Source organism: Cavia porcellus, unplaced genomic scaffold, assembly GCF_034190915.1.
Source record: "Cavia porcellus strain 051 isolate PalLab524CR breed Dunkin Hartley unplaced genomic scaffold, mCavPor4.1 scaffold_6, whole genome shotgun sequence".
NCBI classification, from domain to species: Eukaryota; Metazoa; Chordata; class Mammalia; order Rodentia; family Caviidae; genus Cavia; species Cavia porcellus.
The window spans coordinates 105,230,873-105,254,115 of NW_026947489.1; the positions used below are offsets into that span (position 1 = coordinate 105,230,873).

Below are 23,243 nucleotides of genomic sequence, written 5' to 3' on the forward strand. Positions count from 1 at the left end.
GCTTCCGTCGGCAGTGGGGGCGGGAGAAGCTGGTGGCGAAGGAGTTTCCCTGAGAGGCCAAGCTGTGTCAGGGGCCCGCGAGACTCGGCCTAGAGCTGGCCGGCTTAAGTCCGCAGGCGAAGACGCCCAACTTTGCCTCCTGGGGAATGTGAAGGAAACGCTCGGAACCATTCGGAAGGACTCGGTCAGCACTTCGGTCAGCTTCGTTCTGCCTAGGTTCCCGACTCGTGGCCTCGGCTCGGCTCGGCTCCCGCTCGGCTCGGCTCGGCTCCGGAGGCGGCCTCGGCTCAGCTCGGTGGGAGGCAGGGCGCTGCTTCGGTCCTTGATCGGGCGGCGGCTTCGGGTGGCCTCGGTCCGGCTCGGGCAACCTCTTCGGGCCCTGCTTCGGGCGGGCCCGGACGCGCCTTCGGGCGGGCTCGGCGGAGTCCGGATGGAGGACTCGGACTCCTCAGCAAAGCAACTGGGCCTGGCCGAGGCAGCGGCGGCGGCCGCGGCCGCGGCAGGGAGCGAGGCAGAGGAACCGGTGCTGAACAGGGACGAAGACTCAGAGGAAGACGCAGACTCAGAGGCGGAGCGCGAGGCGCGTCGGGTCACGGCCGTGGCGGTGATGGCGGCGGAGCCCGCGCACATGGACATGGGCGCCGAGGCCCTGCCTGGGCCCGACGAGGCCGCTGCCGCCGCCGCCTTCGCAGGCAAGTGGGTCACCGCGCAGCTGCCGGCGTGCATCACGCACCTGCCCTATGTGCACCTGCTACATACCTGTCCCACATGCATTTCATCAAGCACCTTCCCTGGCCACCTGTCGTGCACACCTGCTTGCCCCTCGTACCTGTCCTGCATGCATCGCACACCGCCCCACATGCATCACAATCCTGTTCTGCATGTACTGCACCTGCCCCGCATGCATCTGCCCTGCGTGCACAGTACCATGCACCTGATGTACACGTGCTTGCCTCATGCACCTGTCACACCTGCCCTACTCCTGTTATACCTGCCCTGTATACCTGCTCCGCACATCTGCCCCTCATACCTGTTTTGCACTAGACCCACACATTTGCCCCATACCTGCTGCATGCCAGGCCCGCACCTGTCCCACACACCTGCCCCAGACTTACTCCATGTGCCAACCTCGTACCTGTCCTGCATATCGGCCCTACAAACTGGCCCTGCATTACACACTTGCCTTGCACTGCACATCTGCCCCACACATCTGGCCCACACTGGCCTTGGGTCTGCATCCCACCTGTCCCACATTTGCCCCAGAATTGTTGTGTACACCTGCTTTCCGTCTGTCTTGTATACTCACCCCTTCACCTGCATATACTTGTCCAGCACACCTGCTCAGTCAACCAGCTGGCTCCTACCTGCCCTGTGCACTTGCCCCTGCCCTGCCCTGCACCCCACCAAATGCCTTGCCTTGCTGTGCATGTGTACTTGCTGCTTCACTCAGCTTTCCTGGCACTGGGAACTAGGTCCCCATGTCCCTTCTCAAGTGCCACATTCCTTCCCAGCTGGGGCTCCCATGTGTGCACACATGCCAGGAGGAATGGTGTTTTGCTGTCTCATTGTATAGCAAGCTTTTCCTGTAGGCTCCTGGCAGGCTTTTAGTGGGGTACTGTGCAGCAGTGTGGGGAGCTGTCAGGGCCCAAGTGGGTCTTCATGGTGGCCTGTTGTACCTGGCCCATTGCTGCTGGTCCTCATGTGGTCTGTTGCACTACTTACAGAAGACAGGGCCACATCACAGCACTCTTAGTGCTGCTTTGATGGCATTTTGGGCCATGGTGGTTTTTGTCCTTTTTTGCACTTACTTTTCTGGGTGCAAAAAAGAAATAGTATGCTGCCCTTCATGACTTTAGAGAAATTTATGTTGTGTGTTTTTTTCTACAGATTTTTTTTTTTCTTCAAGTGCTGGGACTAGAACTCAGGGCCTTCTGCATGCTGGCATGCATGTTGCCACTTGGTTACTTTCCAGCCTTTCTGCAGATTTTATTTCTTGGGTTTTTTTGACATCTTTTTTTTTTTTTTTTTTTGTCTTTTTCCTTTTTTATTGGTACCGGGGATTGAACTCACGACTGCCTGCTTGCAAGGCAGGCGCTTATGCTGCTGAGCTAAATCTCCAGCCCCAATTTCTTGGTTTTTTGAGACAGAGTCTTGCCATGTAATTTAGACTGGCCTTGAACTCACTGTGTAGCCCAGGCTGGCCTCCAACTCACAGTGATCCTCTTGCCTTAACATAAATCTCCCAAGTGCTGAGATTATAGGTATGCACCATCATGCCTGGCTCTGCAGAATTTTATAGTTGTGCTTTCAAATTTTTTACTATGAATCACTGAGGTCAGGTCACCAGGTGGTGCAGCAGGGCAGGCTACCTCCTGAGGCTGCCTTTGGCGTGTGGCTGCTTGAGTTTTCTTTAGGCCTGTGTATAGACCTGGGCTCTGGAGTGGAGCTGTAGGCTCAGTGCTGGCTTGATGGTAAGGTTGAGGCAGCTGCATGCTGTTGGTATAAGCTGGTCAGTGTGGGGTCTCCAGCCAGTGTCTGAGCATCTGCTTGTTCCAGACTGTGCCAGCGTGAACATTCTAGAGTGCTGAGTGAGAGAGGTGACCTTTTGCTTTTGCAGAGGTGAGGAGGGCAGTGGTGGTAAGGAGAGGAGGTAGCCTCCAGCCCACCTGGCTGACAGTGCGGCAGGGTTTAGCATGCTGTTAGGGAGCCACTGTATGCGCTCTGGGGAACACTTGTCCACACTGAGGGCCACAGTCCATGTAGCCAGGCTAGGGCATGTGGGAGTGACACTTCTTTGTCGAGTAGTGGTTGAAAGAATCTGCTAAAAGGTAAGATAGTTAAAACTTGTGAAGATGCAGGTATAAGCAAGTACTTTGTGAACAGAGCAGTACTCTGCCATAAGAATTACACGCTTGAGACTTGTATAGGAAAATGGATACATCACTAGACGTATTGTTAGATCAAATAATCAGAGGTACAAACTTAAACATCACATGATTTCTCTTATGTGAGAAACTCAAAGTATAAATAAGAAGCAGGATGAAAGATAGATAATAGGAAGTAGGGAGAAAAATCTTTCTCAAAAAGAAGAGGATCAAGAGCTGGGGGTGCATGGAAACCATTGGGATGTGTTTCATAGAGGCACTGACTCTTCTTGGGGACAAGCTGCATGTTACACACTGCAGACATGGACTTGGGAATGAAAGTCAGGAGATAGGGGCTGGGGATTTAGCTCAGTGGCATAAACGCCTGCCTTGCAAGCATGCAGTCATGAGTTTGATCCCCAGTACCAAAAGAAAGAAAGAAAGAAAGTTTGGAGATTAATTAGAGCCTTTATTGAGAAGGAGGAACACTCTCTGTTCCTCAGGATGTGGGCGATTAAGATGGGTTGGTGTGGGTGATTGAACACTGCCCTGGAAGCAAAGGGCAGAGGTCTTGCCATGGTCCAAGTACAGCCTCTGGCAGGCTCTGCTATGAAGTGGTCGACTTTTGTGCTCTGGCATTCACTGCTCATACAGTCAGGTTCCTTCCATTGCAGAAGTGACTACCGTAACGGTAGCCAACATGGGTGCCTCTGCGGACAATGTCTTCACAACATCGGTGGCGAATGCTGCGTCCATCTCAGGACACGTCCTGGTGAGCTGCTAGCTGGGAAGGGCAGGGATAGCACTGTAAACACTGCCTGGGCCAGGGCTTCCTGCTCCTGAATGCTCCCAGGCCGGCCACACATGTTCTGGGCTGGAGCCTCTCCTGGTGCCCTCTCACCAGCCTCTTTCCACTGGGAGCTGCCAGGGCCAGGGACAGACTGTGAGGAGCCGAGGCAGGAGAGACTGCACCAAGGTACATGTTTGTGCTGCAGCTGGGCTCAGACCCAGGTTTGCCTGCCTTCTTCTTGGCTCTGTCTTTAAGCCTCTGAGGGACATTTCTGTGGTGGATGTGGAATGACCATGTCAGGTCCTCTAGTTGGTAATGGTGGTGAGAGCCTTTGTAGGACCATGTCCTGCTGAGGTAGGTGATGCGCCTGTGGCTGTCCTCATAGCTGATCCCATGGATGCGTCCTCTCTCCTAGTCTGGCAGGACCGCACTACAGATTGGGGACAGCCTGAACACTGAGAAGGCCACGCTGATTGTCGTCCACACAGATGGGAGCATCGTGGAGACCACTGGCCTGAAGGGTCCAGCGGCTCCTCTTACCCCAGGTATGTGTACTCCATTGCACAGCCTCTCTGGAGTTCATTTCTCTGTAAATTTGGAATACCAGATAGTGGACCTGAGTGGAAAAGGCAGAGTTATCCAACTGAAGAGGGTGCTGTCCAGAGGTAAAGCTCTGGCCTTGCTGGTCCTGGTCCTCACAGCTCCTCTTTGTCCCAGGCCCTCAGTCCCCTCCCACTCCGCTGGCTCCTGGCCAGGAAAAAGGAGCCACCAAGTACAACTGGGACCCGTCAGTGTATGACAGCGAGCTGCCAGTGCGCTGCCGAAACATCAGTGGCACGCTTTATAAAAGCAGGCTGGGCTCAGGTGAGGCTGCATTGTCTGTCTTGGGTGACTCTGTCAGGAAGCTGGCGGCAGGGCCAGGCCACAGCGGGTACAAAGGTGGGTCAGACCTTTGTCACTGGGGCCCAATAACCCACACAAGTTGGGTTTGGAAGAGGACAGTGCTGAGCTCACAACCCATGTGGACTAGTCAGCTTGCGACTTGGAGAAGATGCTTGGGGATGTGATGGAGCTTGCACTACCACAGGCTGGAGTGGAGGATCAGATGGGCGATCAGGGCACTGCCAGAAAGGAAATTTGGGTGGGGATTTTCCCTGAGCAGCCTTCAAGATGACCATGTGGTTACAGAGCCGATGGGAGGTGGAGGAATAGAGTGAAAGACAGGCCTGCAGGGGGCACGTGCAGCCTGGTGATGGACACCTTCACCCCAGGGGGCCGGGGGCGCTGCATTAAGCAGGGGGAGAACTGGTACAGCCCTACAGAATTTGAGGCCATGGCAGGAAGAGCCAGCAGCAAGGACTGGAAGAGAAGCATCCGCTACGCCGGCCGGCCACTGCAGTGCCTCATCCAGGTACGCTGCACACTGGGCTGCACAGTGAGGCCTGTCTCAGGGACTGGAGGCTGGGGTTGGGGCCAGCGGTGGGAGGAGCGTGGGCCTGGGCCTCTGGGGCCTGGCCATGCTCACTGCATTACGGTGGCCGTAGCACCTGCCCCTCGGCTTTCCACAGGACAACACTGGTGTTGCCTGCAGGGTTATAGGGCATGCCAGAAGTGGTGCTGAGCACAGGGAACTTTAGACATAGGGAGAGAGCAAATTGAAGCCAGACATAATGTTACACTGGAAATCCAGCCTGTTCAGTTTAACAGCCTACTGAGAGCTGGTCCCAAGATAAAAAGTAAAAAGGGTCTGGGGATGGAGGTCAATGTGGAGTTCAGTGTGGAGGTCAGCCCTGAGTTCAGTGGCGCCAAAAAAATAAAAAGAATTGAAGAGGAAGTCAGGGCACTGCCTCCCATTGGTGGCTTGCAACTGTGCATCTGCTGCTTCTTCCAGAGGGAAGGGGCCTGACTGAGTCAAGCCTGGCTGAGGAGCAGTGTCCTAGAGCCCTTTCCTGCTGCCGCCGGTGATGGTGCTGCACAGCTCAGAGTTTCTGGAAGCGACTCATCCTTCTTGAGTGGTGGGGAAGTACTAGGTCTTAGCCTGCTTAGCTGGCTGTGGCTCTGAAGCACTTTCTGCCTTGCAGGATGGAATCTTGAACCCGCATGCAGCCTCTTGTACCTGCGCAGCCTGCTGTGATGACATGACCCTGGTGAGTCCCCAGCACATGTGGCCTGACCCAGCTTTCTCCTGCTCTCATGAGCCTCGGCCTGGGTGAACATCGGTGCTTCCTTCTGTGCCCTCCTGCTTCCACTTCCTGAGCAGGACAAGTTGCCGGGTGGTCCAGGAAGATCACAGCCAGCCTGCCACAGGGGAGGGCTCTGTGCAGCCCAGAAGCCAGATTCATTCCCTTTAAGCAGTCATAAGTACGTGTGCTGTTTCACATGCTGTACTTTTAGCATGACGAGTCTTCGTTACTTTCTCCTTGCTGAGATGCAATACCTGACATCCACAACTATAAGGAGGAAAGATCATTCTCAGTTTTTAGTGGTTTCAGTCCCTAGCCAGCTGCAAGGCAGAGTGGCATGGCAGAGAGACATGGCAGAGGAAAACAGCTTCTAGCATGGCAGGGAGGAACTAGAGGGCGATCTAGGGAAGAGGAGAGAGGTAGCCCTTCTGGTCACACCCCCAGTGATCCACCTCCTCCAACTAGGCTTCACCTTACAATGTCCCATTTAGCTTGAGCTCATTAGTGGACTGATCCACCTCCCAAAAGTCCTACCTATGTTTATATAAGGTTTCAGGAGACATGTGGGTGTAAACCCTAACACTGTGTCATACCAGTGTGAATTCACAAAAAGCAGGGCCACAATTGCTGTTAATGTTCTTACAACATTTCCTTGCCTTACACATCTATCTGCATCAGAAAAGAGTAAGGTCTTCCTTGTTGGTTTTTATATTGGAGTATATACCATTTTCTTGTGGCAAAACACCAAATTTTTTAAGTTGTCTAGTTCATGTGTAAATTTAATGTGCATGTGCTGGGGATATTAACCTCATGAAAATAAAATGATTTTAGAGTTTATTTGGAAAAACTAATATAAGAGTCAGTGTGGTAGTGCACACCTGTAACCTCAGTACTCAGGAGGCTGAGGTAGGAGAATCTCTGTAACTTTGAGGCCAGCCTGAACTACATAATGAGACCCTGTCTCAAAAAGCCAAACACCAACCAGATGGAACCAGGGGTCTTGAATGGAGGAGCAGTGAGGGTTGAGAAGGAAGTTGGGAACATGTGGCAGAATCATCGGCAGTTGCTCTGAGCAGTGGAAACCCTCAGCTGTGAACCTGAGAAAAAGTATAGGCAGCACAGGCGAAAGCAGCTGGGGAAGACCTGGCTCTGAGGAGACCAAGTCCATAGCCCGCAGTCCTGTGGGCTGTAGGAGGTCATCTTTCCAGTCACATCACAGCCTTAACAAATTACACTCAGAATCCTAGAAGGTTAAAGGAAACTCACCAGGACTTTTGTAGATGGCGACAGGCTGGTCCTGCAATTTATGTGGAAAGGAAAAGGTAATGCAATGATCTACACTCGGCAGAATCCTCACATGGATTCTGTGGTCACAGCAGTCAGCATTGTGGTATATAGGGTCACTGCAGGGTCTTGTGCTGGGGCCACTGGGTGGTCACAGGCAAGGACCAGCTCTGGCCCATGTGCCCTTGACCTGGCCGCAGCAAGGGCCAAGCACAACGTGTGTGACAGGAGTATCCTTGGCGGGATGCTGGGGTTTTGTGGGATGAAGAGGCCAGCCACAGGGGTAGAGCTTCAGAGGCCTTCCCCAGGGGCTGACCGAGACCAGGCAGGCATGGCCAGGAGGAGCTGAGCTGCCATGAGCAGGAGCTGGTGTTGGTCTGGCTCCTGCCACCACTGTGAGAGCCCTTGGTTAACTGCCTGAACAGCATCCGTGGGCCTCTTGTGCCCCAGAGCTGCTTGAAAGTGGTGGAGCCCGGCTTCACAGAAGGGCTGGGGACAGGGGCCAAGACAGCCTCAAGTGTCAGGTGACCACAGAGCCCAGCCAGGACCTTGCAGGGCATGAGACTTCAGCAAGAAGTCAGCAGGGCCCAGTGCCAGAGGAGACACTGGAACTGGCCTGTAGCTGCCACCATGTGTGCCCAAGCAGAGACATCAGGCAGAGAGCAGGCAGCTGTGTGCAGATGTGACCTGGCCAGGCTGGGACAAGCAGGACAGCTCCCTAGGGAGAAATGGAGGGGCCACTGGGAAAAGAGGCTGGTGTGGCAATGGTGCGTCTGAAGGGAGAGAATCGACAGAGAATTAGGAGAAGGAAAGGAGCTAAGTGTGGTGGCTCACACCTGTAATCCCAACTGCTCAGAAAGCTGAGGCAGGAAGATCCAAAGTTTGAGGCCAGCATGGGCTACCTGCAGAGACTGTCTTAAACCCTGACCTGTGTCTCCCCTACACAGTACTGGGCTGGGGGGAGTCTTAGTCTCCTAGCTCTGGGAAGGGCCAGTCCCTGGGGGCCTGGTGATGTGGGGAGATCCGACCATTTCTTTTTGCTGTTGCTAGCTTGCTTGGCCTCTTTCCTTTACATCCGGGTCCCGATTCCCTCTTCCTGAACTCCGAGCTTACTGGCAGTGTGGGTTGGCTCCTTCTCAGCTGTGGATTTCCTCATCCTCCTCTACTTGGTCTGGCCTACCTTTTTCTAGGAACCCCTGCAATGCCAGTCCCCAGCAGTGCCATTTGCTGTGGCGCTGTTGGTCCGTGCTTGTCTGTACCTATGGAGAGTGCAGAGCTGGCTTCCTCCCAGCCATGCCGAGTGCCCACTCCCCGCTGTCCGTCTGTCTGCAGACTCATGGCCCAGCTTCCAGTGCTGGCCCCTTCCACCTGTGAGCTCTGTGCACTCTGCCTTCCTCCTGCAGAGTGGCCCGGTCCGGCTCTTTGTGCCCTACAAGAGGCGAAAGAAGGAGAACGAACTGCCCACAACACCGCTGAAGAAGGACTCTCCCAAGAACATCACGCTGCTCCCGGCCACTGCTGCCACCACCTGTGAGTTGAGGGGATCCGGCTTGGCTTTGCACTGATGTAGATGTGCCACCAGCCATCTGACTGCTGCTTTTGTGCTGGGTACTTTCTGGCCCCTTGGTGTCTTTTTCCCAGGGTTGAGCATGGCCCCAGGAGAAGGGTGCTCTCTCTGGTCATTTCCAGGGCCCCCCGTGCATTTCCAGTGAGGCTGTGAGAGGCTCAGCTGTCAGGCAGTTACTGGCCTGGACACTTTCCAAACAAAGGGTTTATTTTGTTGTTTTTTCTCCTGGTAGTGGGGATTCAGCCCTTTATAATTCGTTTTGAGAGAGATTCTTCTTGGGTTTCCCAGGCTGGACCGGAATTTTCCATCTTCCTGCCTCAGCCTCCTGAGTGGCTGGGATTACAGGTGCAACTCATCATGTTCTGTGGCTCCAGTGGTTTTTGCCATGCTGTCCTGCCGTGGGCACTCTGACCAGTCTCTCCTGGGAGGTGGGCATGTGCTAGGGGCCTCATCTCTGACTCAGTCTCCCTCCAGCTGGCTCCTCCTACTGTCTACCTGAGCTGCTGCCCACATTGCACTGAGTGTATGACCGAATCAGGAGTCAGCAGATGTGGGCTGCTTTTATCCTCAGTGTTGAAGAAAGGCCCAAAGCCTTTCCAGATTCTTTTTATGCTTCTGTTTTCTGTCTGTACAGCACAAGTGCTTGGTCCCCAGCCTGACTCCATGGCATGGCTGTGTCCATGCAGCCCAAGTCCCAGGCCTTGCTGTATCCCCATATGTTCTTGCTCCGGCCAGGCCCTGGGTCTGTCTGACACCTGTGTCTACCTGGCCTGCATGAGTCACCCTTTGCCTTTGCAGTCACTGTGACACCATCGGGGCAGATCACCACTTCAGGGGCACTGACCTTTGACCGTACATCCACCGTGGAGGCCACAGCTGTCATCTCTGAGAGCCCAGCCCAGGGCGATGTCTTCACAGGAGCCACAGGTGAGCCCCTCCAAGGACAGTCCCTGTACCTACTAGGTGTTTCTGTGGCCCTGTGTCTCATCTATTTGAGGGAAGCCCAGCAGGCAGGTGGCTCCCGGGTAAGTAAGGCCATATATGGTGGTAAGTGCTCTGGATCTGCAATAGGAGAGCAAGGAGGGGGAAAGGGGACTCCTGTCACACGCTCCATCCTCCTGAGCGTGTCCCAGAGCTAGCAGAGCCTGGCTGGAGCCTGAGCATGCTGTGCCCCCACCAGCTGTCCCGTCTTTCACCCACAGTGCAGGAGGCCGGTGTGCAGCCTCCCTGCCGGGTCGGCCACCCTGAGCCCCACTACCCTGGCTACCAGGACAGCTGCCAGATCGCACCTTTCCCTGAGGCCGCACTGCCAACGTCACACCCCAAGCTAGGTGAGTGTGGCACAGGTCCTGGTTCTCAGAGAGGTTTGGTTTCTGCTGTGCTGCAGATGAAAGCACAGTGGTTCTGGGCTCCTGGCACAGACTCTGCCTCTGAGCCATGCCTGGCCAGAGGGGCTTCTCAGGAGATTTCCCAGCAGTGTGCTCACAGAGGTAATGGGGACAGCAGGGTCCCTGGACTCAGCCTCTCCACCCACTTCTGCCCCTATGTGTGTGCTGCTTCATGCACAGAGGCCAAGTGCCACATAGATGGAAGTTCCCAGCCCAGTGCAGCCACCAGGCCTGGGAGGAGGGTGTTTGCAGTCCAGCTGTGCATGAGGGCACAGCCTACCACACCATGTCTCAGAGTGGCAGTGCTGCTGAGGGCAGTGGGACCCAGTTTACACCTGTGCTTTTCTATTACACACACTTACCTGCATATTTTGGACCCACTTCTGTGTCTGCACCTCAAAGGTACACGTAGTCACCAAGCTGCTAACTAGGCTAGTGTACACTGCGCCGTGTGCCACTGTGGCTGGCAGTGAGGGAGGCATACTTTCTTGAGTTTGAAAAACAAGTCCTCTCCCCTTCCCACCCCAGATTCTTCCATCTTCAGGCTCTACTCAGATCCTGCTTTCTTTAGACCACTGTTGGCCCTGCTTGGCTTGGCACTATCCTACTTTAGGCTCTGCTCATTCTCCTGGGCCACCAAGAGCACTGTGACACCCAGGGTATTCTGGTTGCTTCCTCAGTGAATGTATTTGCCCCAAAGGCAGGACGGGGCTGGGGTCTCCAGTGTCAGGGAAGTAGGTGCTTAGTCCTGAACTTAGTCCCCTATCTGTGTGGTCTTCCTGCCCCACCCCTTGTCCTGGAGAGATGTCCTGCAGGATGCCCCCTCCCAGGGCTACACAGTGGCACACAAGTCTACATGGGGAAGGGGCTGGTGAGAGCTTTGGGCACCTCAATGCTTGTCCTGTGGCTGTGGAAGGTGACCTGGGCTCTGGCTGAGGACTTGAGTCCCTGTCTCCCACTGTGGCAGGAAGTAGCTATTAGGTCCCAAGGCCACAGAGCTTCCCCCTCGTTTTACAAGGCTTTAGTGGGTGCTGACCATTGTCATCACTCTGCAGCTGCCCCAGACTTGACCAGTGGAGTTCACGTGGCTGGGCTCTGCCTGCCCTCGTGGACACACCCCTGCTCTGTGACCCAACCACGCTGGGTCTCCTGTTCCTCCAGGAGCCCGGCCTTTTGGGAGCAATCAGTGCTTCTGCCCTGGGTCCCAGCCCTCATGATACTTTGTATCTTCTCTGGGCCCTGTCTCCTGCCCACAGTGGGTACCAGAGAATGACCTTTAGGGGCTTTTTCTCCCAAGGGCTGCAGGTCAGTGTCACAGTGCATTCTGGATACAGGGCTGTGCCTGCCTCCACAAGGTGGAATACATGCATAACCTACACTCACGCGCACACATGCTTGCCTCTGCCCTGGTCTGACCCCACTGTTGCTTACATGCCCTCTTGCATGTGTGTGCCCCACTTTTCCAGTGTTGCTTCAGCAGCATTAGGAATGCGATGTGGTACACAGGTGTGGATACATGGGAGGGAGGTGTCCTTGGTCTCAGGCTGGTCAGGCGGGCATCATGCTATATCCTGGCATGTGGGGCTCAGGAGCCCGTGTAGAAAAGATGCCCTGACCTCAAGTGTCCCTCCCTAGTGCTCACGTCCCTGCCTGCCCTGGCCGTCCCACCTTCCACCCCTACCAAGCCTGTCTCCCCGGCGTCTCTCAGTGGGCTGGAGATGACAGAGCCTCGGAGCTGGCTGTACTTGGAAGAGATGGTCAACAATTTGTTGAACACGGCGCAGCAGCTGAAGACATTGTTTGAACAGGCCAAGCAGGCCAGCACCTGCCGTGAAGCTGCCGCGTCTCAGGCCAGGATGCAGGCTGACGCAGAGCGGAAAGAGGTAAGGTGGGCACGGGCCCCGAGACTCACTGCCTGTCTGGGAAGTTGTCACCAGTGAGGATTCCCTTTAAGAGAGACACCTGCTGTTGACCCCATACTGGGGGCTGAGCCCAGGGCAGGTGCCTGACTCAAACTGCAGCCCATGCCTCTTGGGCGTCTTTTTGGTTTGTCTGTTTGGTACTGGAAGTTGAACACAGGACCTTGCACTTGCCAGGCAGATGCTGTGCCACTGAACTATACCCCTAGCCCTCTGGCTTCCTTTTGTTCAAGGTCTCAGGTGGCTTACGGCTAAAACCTCCCAGGTGCTATGGGGACTGGGAATGGAGCCAGCTGGTGGCTTGTGGAGAGGTTACAGCATCATTCCACATGGGCCACTCTGCCTGGCATCACAGGACATGTGGAGCAGGAGCTGGTGGGAGGCTGCAGGCTGCAAGAAAGTTCAGCACTGGATTTTCCAGTTCCGATGAATGTCACCTTCCACCAGCGGAGGATCTGATGATACCTTAGCCTGGGGGTGAATTCGTTTTCAAAAAAGAAAACATTGCCACTCTTAGAGACAGTGAAAGCTTCAAAAAGTACAATTCTAAACTAAGACCTACTCATGCTATAATCTGGAAAACAGAAAAGTGTAAGGAAAACAAAGCCAGTCATTCCTGTGCCAAAAGATGACAGATAAGGTCCCTGTGTTTTTTTGGACTGGATAAAGCCCAATGTAAATTTCTGTCTGTTAGAGTGCCTGGGCCTGGGCCCTGGCTGTGGGCTTTTGGAATGTGCTGTGGGCATAGAACGATGCCCGGCTGGTGGCTCCTCCTGTCCTGCTGCCCCACCTGGACCTGGGCCTGGTTATGCCATCAGCAGCAGTTCTGGCCCCATAGGGCTTGGTGGTAGCTACATGGCTGTGTGCTTTGCATCACTGCTTTTGTTCACATCCTGTTTCAGGAACTTGAGGTTCATTTTCCTCAAGATTCCCTGTAGCCTCAGGAGAAAGCCCTCTGCCCAAACTGCCTTGGGATTAGCCGAAAAGCCCAGTGTAGATGTAGGGCTACTTTTGTACTTTGATCTGGATTGTTGAGAAATATGTTTCACCTGTAAACAGCTGAGAATTTTCCAGATCTCTTTTTACAGTTGATGGGGTAGGGGGCACTGGGCCTGGAGCCCAGGCCCTTGCAGGGGCTGCAAACACTCTGCCTCTTCATGTATTTGTTTTGCTGAGCTACTAAGCTGGGCTTGACCTTGGGACCACCCGGTGCAGCCTGTGCCTGAGCAGAGTCGGATGTCCAGGGCACTTCAGGCTGCAGCAGAAGCATTTTGAGCTGGGTTCTCATGTGTAGCTCAGCTAGTCCCCAACTCCAGGACTGCAGTGTCCCCTGGCTCCATTTCCCAAGCATCTGGGACCCAGCTGTCCCACTGTGCTGGGCAGGTGATCTCTTGGTTCCAGTGAAGACAATGTGCCCATGAAGGCGTGGTGCAAGACTGAACCCACATCACCGAAAACAACCTGCTGGGCCCCATGTTGGTCTAGGGGTTGAGTCCCAAGAAGGGCAAGGTCCTTGACTCGGCCCTGCTCCTGGGCCTACCTTGTGTGTGATAGGCCTCCCTCACCAAGACCACATCGACAAGGTGGGCGTGTGGCTGGGCACAGTATGAGCCCTGGGCCCTGGGGAAGTGGTGGGTTTTGGGCTTAGGCTGTGAGCCCTGGGGAGCCAGCTCCACGGGCATCTTGGGATTGGATGTTGGTTGTCAGCAGTGTTTTTTTTTTTTTTTTCTTTTTTCTTTTTATCAGTACCGGGGATCGAACTCACAACTGCCTGCTTGCAAGGCAGGTACTTATGCCGCTGAGCTAAATCCCTGTCAGCAGTGTTTGTGCCCCAGTGCTGCCCACCATGGGAATTGGGGGTGCAGGGTGGGGAGGGAACATGGGTGGAGTGCGACATAGGTGGCTTCCCTCTCCCGCATGAAAAGTGCCAGATGGTTTTATTAGGGACTTCATGAAGTGCTATGGGAACACCAGCTGGTGTTAAATGCATTTTCATTCCCTGAGAGGCCAGGGAGCAGGATGATGATGAGATGGTCGGGACCAAGTATGTGGAGACCCGAGGACCTGATTCAGGGAGGTGGCAAAGGCAGAGTCAGGTGTTCCGCCCTCCCTCAGGAACCCCAGGAGACCTCGTGGATGGAGGGCCTTAACCTTTTATTTGGAATTTAATTTAAGAGAACTAATTCAACCCAGTTGAAGTTAATAAGGAAGTTTTTGGCAGTTTTAGTGGAAAATTGTTTGTGTGTGTGTGTGTAATTAGCTCTGCCGTGGCTAACCAGGGCAGAAGAGCACATGCTCTTCTGCTATCAAGGACACAGTGTCCACCAGCTGCCACTGAGTGGCCCCAGGGCCTTGGGTCAACTGTGGCCTGGCTCAGACCGGCCCTGGCCCTGGTCCTGGCCCTGTCCTTGCAATGTATGCCTCCCACTCCTTACTCCGTCTCGGCCTTCTTCAGGCCCCCTTCCCTGCTTTCTGTGTGGGAATGAAATGTGGCTCAGCATAGGTGCAGGGAGAGGAGCGTCCCAGGGCCCCATCCCTGTGGCTCAGGCAGGGAAGCCTCTGCTCTGTGTGACCCAAACATACCCAGGCCCTGCTGGTGTCTATCACAGGAACTTGGGAGCTGACTGCTGACTGCTCTAATAGCACTGCCTGTCCCTAAATCCCTGGGATGGTCCTCAGATCACCTGTCTGGGCAGCAGGGGGCCACCTGGACACAGTGTTTCCTCAGCCTCAGGAGGGAGGGGACTGCAAGTGTCAGCCCAGGCCTGGGACCACAGGAAGCCAGCCCATGAGGACATGGGGACCGTGAAGAGGCCTGACAGCCAGTGACAGGCACAGGGCTAGAACACAGGTAGATGCCAGCTGCAGTGCCTGCAGACTGCCCTAGCACAAGATAAGAGGTGGCCAGCATCTCTCTGGGTGGTGTCACAGCCCTGGCTAGCTGGAAAAGATGCCATTAGATTGATCCCTTGATCGGATTAAGAGCTCCAACCTCCACTTGGGTGTGAGAGTTTCCAGTTCCCCCAGCTGCTGCTCCCAGGTGTAATTAGAGTGTGCCCTTCTGTCCTTAAGCTTGGGCTCCCCCCAACCCATGGTCCTGAGGACAGAGCTCACACCGTCCCTGTAGCTCACATCCCCAGGAGCTCCCAGGCTCCCAGCAGTTGGCAGAAACAGCTCCGCTTGCCCTGGGCAGCTGGCTAGGGCTTCACTTAGCTGTCACAGAACCTGGGTTCAGAGGTCAGGAGCCAAGGGTGAAGGATCAACTAGTTGTCATGGAGACAGGTGTGCACCACTCTATGCCTGGCCCCTAAGTTTTCAAGTTTAACCTTTTGTGTCATTTCTAGAATAAATAATAAAAACAAGGGCTGGAGATTTAGTTCAGTGGCATAAGGGCCTGCCTTGGAAGTGTGCAGTGAGTTAGATCCCTGGTACCAAGAAAAAAAAAATCTTCAATAAATAATAAAAACAGTACTGAGCATAGTAATCCTTGATAAATAACTAGTAGTTCTTTTATTTTTAAAGAATAAAACCTAGCAAAATAAAACAATAAAGTCAATCAAAACAGTGGAAGTGGTAGAGAACTTCAAAACAGGGTAACAGGAAATCTACAATGGCTACTATAATGTATCTTGTTATCTTCCCAATAGTTGTCCATACCATCAGATGTAGTAAAATCAAATAAAATGAAATAATAAAGCTAATCAAAACAACATTAAATAAAACAATAAATCAGAACAAAACAAAACAGTAAGAACAGTATTGGATTTCAAAAACAAGTCAGAAGGAGATCTCCCATGGTTGCTGTATTGCATACTGTTGTCCTCCCAATAGGTGCTCAGACTGCTAGTCTTAGACCTGCAAAGTCAGTCAGATGGCACCAGCATTTAGTTGTCTTTGTACCTCAGCTGTCATCGACTCATTCTGTCCTCCAACCCAGCCGGCAGCCGGTGTTGGGGGGCACTGTTCTTGATTCCATGCACTGGTCAGGTCATGGGAAGGGTGAACTGGCTTCTTTCTTCCTGAGCCCCGTGTGGCTTGAGCAGCTTATGGGAAGGGCAGAGTGGTTTCTGGTTCTACTCCTCCTCCCAGACCCTGCTGACTCACAGGAGGGGCCGCAGTTTTTTTTTTTTTTTTGTACCAGGGGTCAAACCCATGACCCTCACACTTGCCAGGCAGATGCTTATGCCACTAATCTAAATCCCCAGCCCCAGGCAGTAGTTCTTTTAAAAATGGTGTTTGTGTGTGTGTGTGCGTGTGCGTGCATGCATGCACACTCTCCATTGGATTTCTTTTTTCCTCCATTGGCTCCTGAATAAAAGTGGTTAGGCCAGGTGAGGTACCACACACCTGTAAATTCAGTTACTTGGGAGGCTGAGGCAGGAGGATTATGTGTTCTAGGCAGCCTGGCCAACTTAGTGAGGCTCCATCCCAAAATAAAACAAGGTCTGGATGTAGCTTGGTGTTAGAATGCTTGCCTACAATGTAGAAGATGCTAGGTTCCATCTCTAGCACTAAAAAAAAATGAAATAAACTCAAGTAAAACAAAAGCAGCTTGGTTCCCATGCTACACCCTCTGGACATGTCCCTTCTCAGCCAGTGATGCTGACGGTGGCACAGCTCACCTGGCTGCTAGGGCTTCATGATGCCACATGCTGGGAGTTTATACTCAGGCCACATTGTGCCAAGGATAACGAATCTCCTTTGCAGTGGTGGGTGGCAGGTGCACTCCACTTTTTGAGTGCCAAGGCTGGGGTCTCCATGCCCACAGAGCTGCTGGCCAGGCTTTCAATGGTGGCAGCTTCTGCACTAAAGCTGCCTTGCAGCTTCTGCACTAAAGCTTCCCACATAGGGGCTCTTCTGTGGTCACAGGTGACCCTGGGGGTGTAGATCAAATGTGCTTGGGAGGCACTTTGAGCATTTTGGTTCTGTTGTTCCCAGCTGGGTGTTCTGTGTAGATGCTGCTGCTGTTGAGCACTGGGCAGACATGCCAAGGCAGGAACAGGGTCTAGGCATCTGGATGAGATTGCTGGGGTGGGGGGGGCACCCCTTGTCACAGGCCATCTGTCCTCACATGTCTGCCTCGCAGGCTGAGCCACTGACTGCCCTGCTCCCCCTGCAGCAGTCATGTGTGAACTGCGGCCGGGAGGCCCTGAGCGAGTGCACCGGCTGCCACAAGGTCAACTACTGCTCCACATTCTGCCAGCGCAAGGTACGTCCGTCCCCACAAGACGCTGTTCCTTGGAGGGCCCCAGGGGCTTCACTGGCACCAGGGCATCCCCCAAGACCAGCAGGTTGTGCTGAGCTGTCAGCTGCACAGAGGTAGGGGTGTACAGCCTGCTCATCCTGCAGCTCCTGGAGAATCCTACCCTGTGTCCCTGCACTTATCTCAGCCTCCCCAAGCACAGTCAGGGATCCATTCCTTTGGCCACAGAGCCGTTTCTGGCTGGGAGCCTTCCCCACATCCAGTTTCTGCTCACTGTGTTTCCAGGACTTGTCCGTGTTGTGGAGCAAGCCAGGCTTCGTGCCCCTGGGGCTGCCCATCCACAGTGCCCCTGTAGTGGTGTGGCCCGCCTGTGCACCCCTCAGAGGTCCCTGCTGGTGGGGATGCTGCTGCCAGAGGCTTTGTTGAAGGACAGGCATCCTCACTTGTCAGGGTGGACACCTGGGAGGTCATGAAGACACTTCCAGGCTGCTCTCCAAAATGCTGCTCCCACCACTATGTGGACCCTGTCTCTGCATCCTCGCCAGCATGATTCCTTTGGTCATGACTATTCCATGGAGGGTGTGGTCTCCCCTCGACCTGACTGCAGCCACCAGCACTACCTCAGAGTGACCCTAGCTGGGGTTTTCTGCAGTTTGCCAGCAAACCCTAAGGAGATAAACCACTAGAGACACGGGTGGGGCTCTACAGCCAGATGCTTAGACCCCACTTCTGTGAGTCCCCAGTAAACTGCTGTCTGTGTGGGTTTGGCTGTCTGCCTCCCTCAGGCTCTCATATGTGAGGCTGCTCTTCATGCTGTGGGACTAGGTTGTTCCAGAACAAGTGAGGATCCATGCTAGTGAGAGTTCTGATTCCCATTTTCCTGACAACTCCTGAGACTGGGCAGCTTTGGTATGTTCACTAAACAGTCACAAGTTTTTTCTTTTTTTTTTTTTTTGAGACAGAGTCTCTATGCAGTTCAGGCTGACACTATGTAGCCCATGCTCGCCTTAACTCCTGGCAATCCTCCTGCCTCAGCCTTCTGAGTACTGGGATTACAGGCATGTGCCACTATGCCTGGCCTTTTGCCTGTTTTTTAAGTTGGATTATTTCTTTTCTTACAGAATTTATTTATTTATTTATTTAGTTTTGTTTTTGTGGTACCTGGGATTGAACTCACAACCTCGAGCTTGCCAGGCAGGTGCTTATGCCGCTGAGCCAAGTCCCCGGCCCCTCTTAACAGAATTTAGAATCTTTTATTTTAGACGTAAGTCCTTTATCAGATACATGCTTTGCAGATATTTTCTCTCAATCTATGGCTTGTCTCTGCTTTGTTCATTTATGTTTTTGGTGCTAGGGATTTGAACCCAGGGCCTCAAATAGCCTAGTCCCTCACTTTCTTAATGTTTCTTTTTTTTTTTTTTCTTAATATGTTTCTTGCAGGGTAAACGTTTTTAATGTTGATGGTGTCCAGTTTATCAAAACTTTTTATGAGGACAGTGCTTTTGGCATTTTATCCTGGGACTTGTAATGTTGGATCTCAAGAGTTTTGTTGAACCCAGGATTAGGGAGGTTTTTATTTTTATTTTTTTTCTGTTTGCCTCTAAAACCTTTATAATATAATTTCTGTTCTCAGGTTTAGCGTAATGATAAGTTTTTTTCTATTGACAATAGGAGGAGGGGCTCAAGGTCATTTTCTGCACAGAGATGCCCACTTATTCCACCAGCATCTGCTGGAAAGGAGCCCTTCCATGGCTCTGGTGACAGCGTGCTGCCTGCAGGAGGAAGGGCAGCTTGCTTCTCCATCTGGCCCTGCCCAGACTCTGTGTCACCTCAGTGAGCACTGCTGCAGAATATGCTGTGCAGTCAGGAAGTGAGTCCTCTGCTTTATTCTTTTCCACAACTGCTTTGGCTATCTTGATCCATTATGTTTTTTACACATGTTGAGAACAGCTCGGCAGTTTGTGGAGGCTTACTGGGAAGAATCAGCCTAGACCACAGGGGTTTTGTGGTATCCGGCATATACAAGTCCATCTCTTGTTGGCTTTGATCTAGAGCAGCTTATCAATGGATGCCTGTTTGGAATTATTTTCTTAGTCTTATTTTCAGGTGCTTATTGTAGGAAAGAGGAAAACCACTTTTCAGACTGTGTGGTTCCATTGAGACCTTGTGGCCTCACAAGGAAGAGTGTGGAAGAGAGTTCTTCCTTTCTTTTTTCATTGTAACACTGCACCCTCTAATCTAGTACCATGCTGAAGCATGTTAGGGGCAGAAATCCCTGCCTTGTTCTCCATTTTAAGGGCAGACAGTTTAGTCCTTCACCCTTAACTGTGATGCTGCCTGTCGGTCTCTTATTGGGTGCGAGGCTCCCCTAGTTGAGCTGTTGTCAGTGATGCTGATGTGTCTTATCAGTATCTACTGCAGTGACCTCCCAGGCCAACCCTGCCTGCCTGAGAAAATCCCTTGGTCACAGGATACCATCCTACTTGTATATGCTCAATCGGTTTGCCATTCTGTTGAGGGTTTTCTGTGTCTGTGCATAAGAGATCGGTCCACATTCTACCCCTCGATGTCCATGTGGCCTATGGGTGCATCAGAAAATGGTGCACCTCTTCTGAAAGATTTGGGTGATCACTTCCAGAGGTTTACTGGAAGTCACTCACAAAACCAGGCAGGCCTTTATTTCTCTGTGGACGAACCCTTTTTTGTGTGTGTGTGTTTGAGACAGGGTTTTGCTGTGCAGTTCAGGCTGACCTTGAGCTCACTTTATAGCCCAGGCTTGTCTCAAATTTGGAGCAATCCTCCTGCCTGAGCCTCTTGAGTGCTGGGATTACAGGCATGCATCAGCTTGCCTGGCTTAGGGAGAACTTTTGCTACCTGAAGTTAGGTTTTGCTTTTTGAATTGATGTTGGCAGCACACAGCTTCCTGGGAACCTGTCCATCTCTTTGAGGCTGTTGGACTTGTTGACATCACTGTGTCTATAGTGCTCCATTAAGACCCTGTGAATCTGTCTGTGGCCAGTACCCACTCTGGGGCCTTGGCAGTAGACCAGCTCTTGGTTTCACTGTCTTCATTCTGGTTTCCTGCTTCCCTTACCTCGCTGTGCTCTTTTCTTTCCTCTTGTGCTTAATTTGCTTGTTTTTCCCAGTTCTTGGGGTGAAAGGTTGTGTTGCTACCTCAATGTCTGTCATCTTTGCTAATATACGTGTTTATTTTTTAATATACACGTTTAAAGGGGCACCCTGTTCCCTCTACACCACAGCCCTAGCACTATGATGCACAGCTTGGTAAGTTGTATTTTCCTTTTTCTTCTCTAAGGGCTGGGGTGTAGCTCAGGGGTCGAGAGCTTCTAGCATGCTCATAGCCTGGGCTCAGCCCCCCAGTGATGCAAAAGTAGTGTTGATTTTGTGATTTCATTAGAAGCATGTTAGTTTCTTTTTTTTGTCTTTTTCCTTTTTATCGGTACCGGGGATCGAACTCACGACTGTCTGCTTGTAAGGCAGGTGCTTATGCCACTGAGCTAAATCCCCAGCCCCCAGAAGCATGTTCGTTTCTAAGGCTGTGTTTGTCACTAGTTCCCACCTGCACTGTGTCTAGAGACCACAGAGCCTGGCCCCAGCTCCTTGGCTATCCTCGCCGATTTCTCTTCAGGACCCAGAGCAGGACAAGGGAGTCACAGCTGTCGTGTTACCTCCTCATATCTTCAGTGTTGTCACCTTTCACTTCCTATATTTTGGGCCTCTGCTCTTAGATTACTATTTACTCATTATTTAGCGGGACTGAGGACTGAAACCAGGATGTATTGTTTGAGACAGGGTCTTGTTAAGCTGCTAAATTACCCAGGTTGAGCTCAAACTTGCTATGTTCTCTCACCAGTCCAGGGCCTGCTGCAGGGGAGCGTCCTGTAGCATCTCCTGCCTGTGTCTGTCCCTGGGGCTCTCTCCCCTCCCACAAGACCACGGCTCCTCGGACCTGTGGGTCTCCCACATGTCCTGTGGGGACCTGGGACTTCTGGGGAGCAGGGGTGTCTGAGGAAGCCTGGCCTCCCACCCCATGCCCTCCTGGCTCCTTTCCTTTAGGGAGGAGCCATATCTCCCTGTTCCCTACATGTTTTTGACCTGTGAGCCCCAAATCATTTTAAGTCAGTTTGGATCCTTTTTTCTTTTTCTTTTGACAGTGCTACGGATGGAACCCAAGGGTGCTCTCCTACTAAGCTACATGCCTAGCCCTTTGTACTTGTTCTTTTGAGACAGGGTCCCCATACATTGCCAGACTGGCTTTAAACTTGTAATCCTCCTGCCTCAGCCTCCTGAGTATCAGGGTTACAGACCCACACCACTGTGGCTGGCTGGGAATCTTGTTTTTAAGTCCATCTTGGTGATTGTCAGATCCTGAACAGAAACCTCAGGAGTGTGGGGAAGGCTGAACCCCAAGTGGGTTTGAACAGGCGTGGGGAGCACAGGCTGCTACCCTGGCCCAGCAGCTCTGGGGGCGAAGGCCAGGCCTGCCTCCTCCAGTTCCTGCACGTCTTGTTGCCCCCACTACCCTGCTACGTGGCTGTTACCCTTACCTCCTCGCAGGACTGGAAAGACCACCAGCATGTATGCGGCCAGTCGGCAGCTGTCACCGTCCAGGCCGATGAGGTCCATGTCTCTGACAGTGTGATAGAGAAGGTCACCGTATGAGCCAGGCACTTCTCAGCCTCCCACAAGGCCAGAGGCCCCATGGACTGTGATGCAGAGGAGCAAGGAGCAGCTGCAGACAGGTCCCCGCGAACTCCAAGCCAGTGGCGCCCTTGCACAGGAGCTCTAGCCGGGGCGCCTGGAAGGGCTGGGGGCAGGTGACAGGCCAGGTCCCCACTTATGGTGCTCTCACCTGGATCATGGGCATGTGGTCACCCACGGTGCGTATTGCAACATGCGTGCACATATGTTGTGTCTGTCAATAAAGTTGTAAATAAAGTTCCCACCCCACCCAGTGCTTGATTCAGGCTCAGCCACCCAGAGGGGCTCCTTCCTGTTAGTCCTCATGGTGCTGGTGGCATGAACCCCTGTTCACTTTGGCAGGGCTGGGGCTCAGCGTTTCTCTTGCTGAAGCTGAGCAGGGCCTCTGAGGGGATGTCGTGATGTCAGCCTTGGCCAGCTGTGGCTACAGAAGGAGGCTCAGCCCTTCCAGGGAGGAGGGAACCGGGGAAGGCAAACTCAGGACAAGTCGGCTACATGTCCTCTGCCTGGGGATCCTGGTGCCGTGGTGGCACAGTTAGCGCTCATGGAACATCTGCCTGGTAGTAGTGCCCAAGGCCACAGAACCCTTGGACCTGGTTGCATTTGGGGGTCCTTCCCCCAGCATGTGTGGTCATCAGGGACCTATGCTGACATCAGTGCTGCCATGTGCTGGAAGCTTCCCCAGCTTTTCTGCTGTACCCTCCTGGTGCCACTGGAGTGCTCTGTCTGCAGGGCTCCCTTGAGGGGCCCAAGAGGAGACAGCTGCCTGGCCTGTCATACCCACAGCTCTTCCAAGCCCACAGGCTGACCACAGGGCAGTGTTTAAGGTCCCCTCAGAGGCTGTGAGCCTCCAAGGCACTGGGTTGGGGGCATCTGTGCTCTGAGGACCAGCCTCTGGCATCTTTACACCCAGACAATCTGTGAGCCAAGTCTGGTCCCTTGTGCTGGCCTGTTGCTGGACTGGGCCGACTGGTTCCCAGCCCTCTGTCCTTACATAAAGGCCGCTGGCACCTACAGGGGCTGGGTCTGGTCATGGGGTTTGCAGCAAAGGGTGGCAGCAAGCCACTGGGCAGGCCGAGGGCTGCCAGGGTCACCACTGAGCAGAGGGTGGCCTACGGGAGATGCCTGGGGCCTCACACAGGATAGTCTGGACAGACACCACTGGTCTCCTGCAACTAGACCTTTCCTGAGTCTGGGGAGCATCTTGCCCATCCCTTTTTCTTTAAAATGAAGCCTGCAGGCTCACGCTGATGGTTTCTCCTCGAGGTTCATTGTCTGGAGTCCTGCCATTGGTCCTGGGGTGCTTCCAGTGGCTGCTTCTGT

The 23,243-nt window shown here is 53.3% G+C and overlaps 1 protein-coding gene across 11 annotated transcripts; it reads left to right on the top strand.

Annotated features, from left to right (window-relative positions):
* Nucleotides 1-54: 54 nt before the first annotated feature.
* Nucleotides 55-22,169, top strand: Deaf1 (DEAF1 transcription factor). Of its 11 annotated transcripts, none has more exons than XM_004999525.4 (13): nt 55-692; nt 3,539-3,636; nt 4,070-4,199; nt 4,372-4,518; nt 4,926-5,065; nt 5,736-5,801; nt 8,525-8,651; nt 9,487-9,615; nt 9,891-10,019; nt 11,712-11,959; nt 17,082-17,204; nt 20,432-20,483; nt 21,777-21,965. In XM_004999525.4, exons 1-12 carry the CDS (start codon nt 431-433, stop codon nt 20,462-20,464), a joined length of 1,632 nt encoding a protein of 543 aa, XP_004999582.2. In that variant the 5' UTR covers nt 55-430; the 3' UTR covers nt 20,465-20,483; nt 21,777-21,965. The 11 variants fall into 11 exon arrangements, with proteins under 11 accessions (XP_004999582.2, XP_063108046.1, XP_063108048.1 ...); XM_063251976.1 differs by having other exon boundaries at nt 20,459-20,483; XM_063251978.1 differs by having other exon boundaries at nt 17,115-17,204.
* Nucleotides 22,170-23,243: the final 1,074 nt, after the last annotated feature.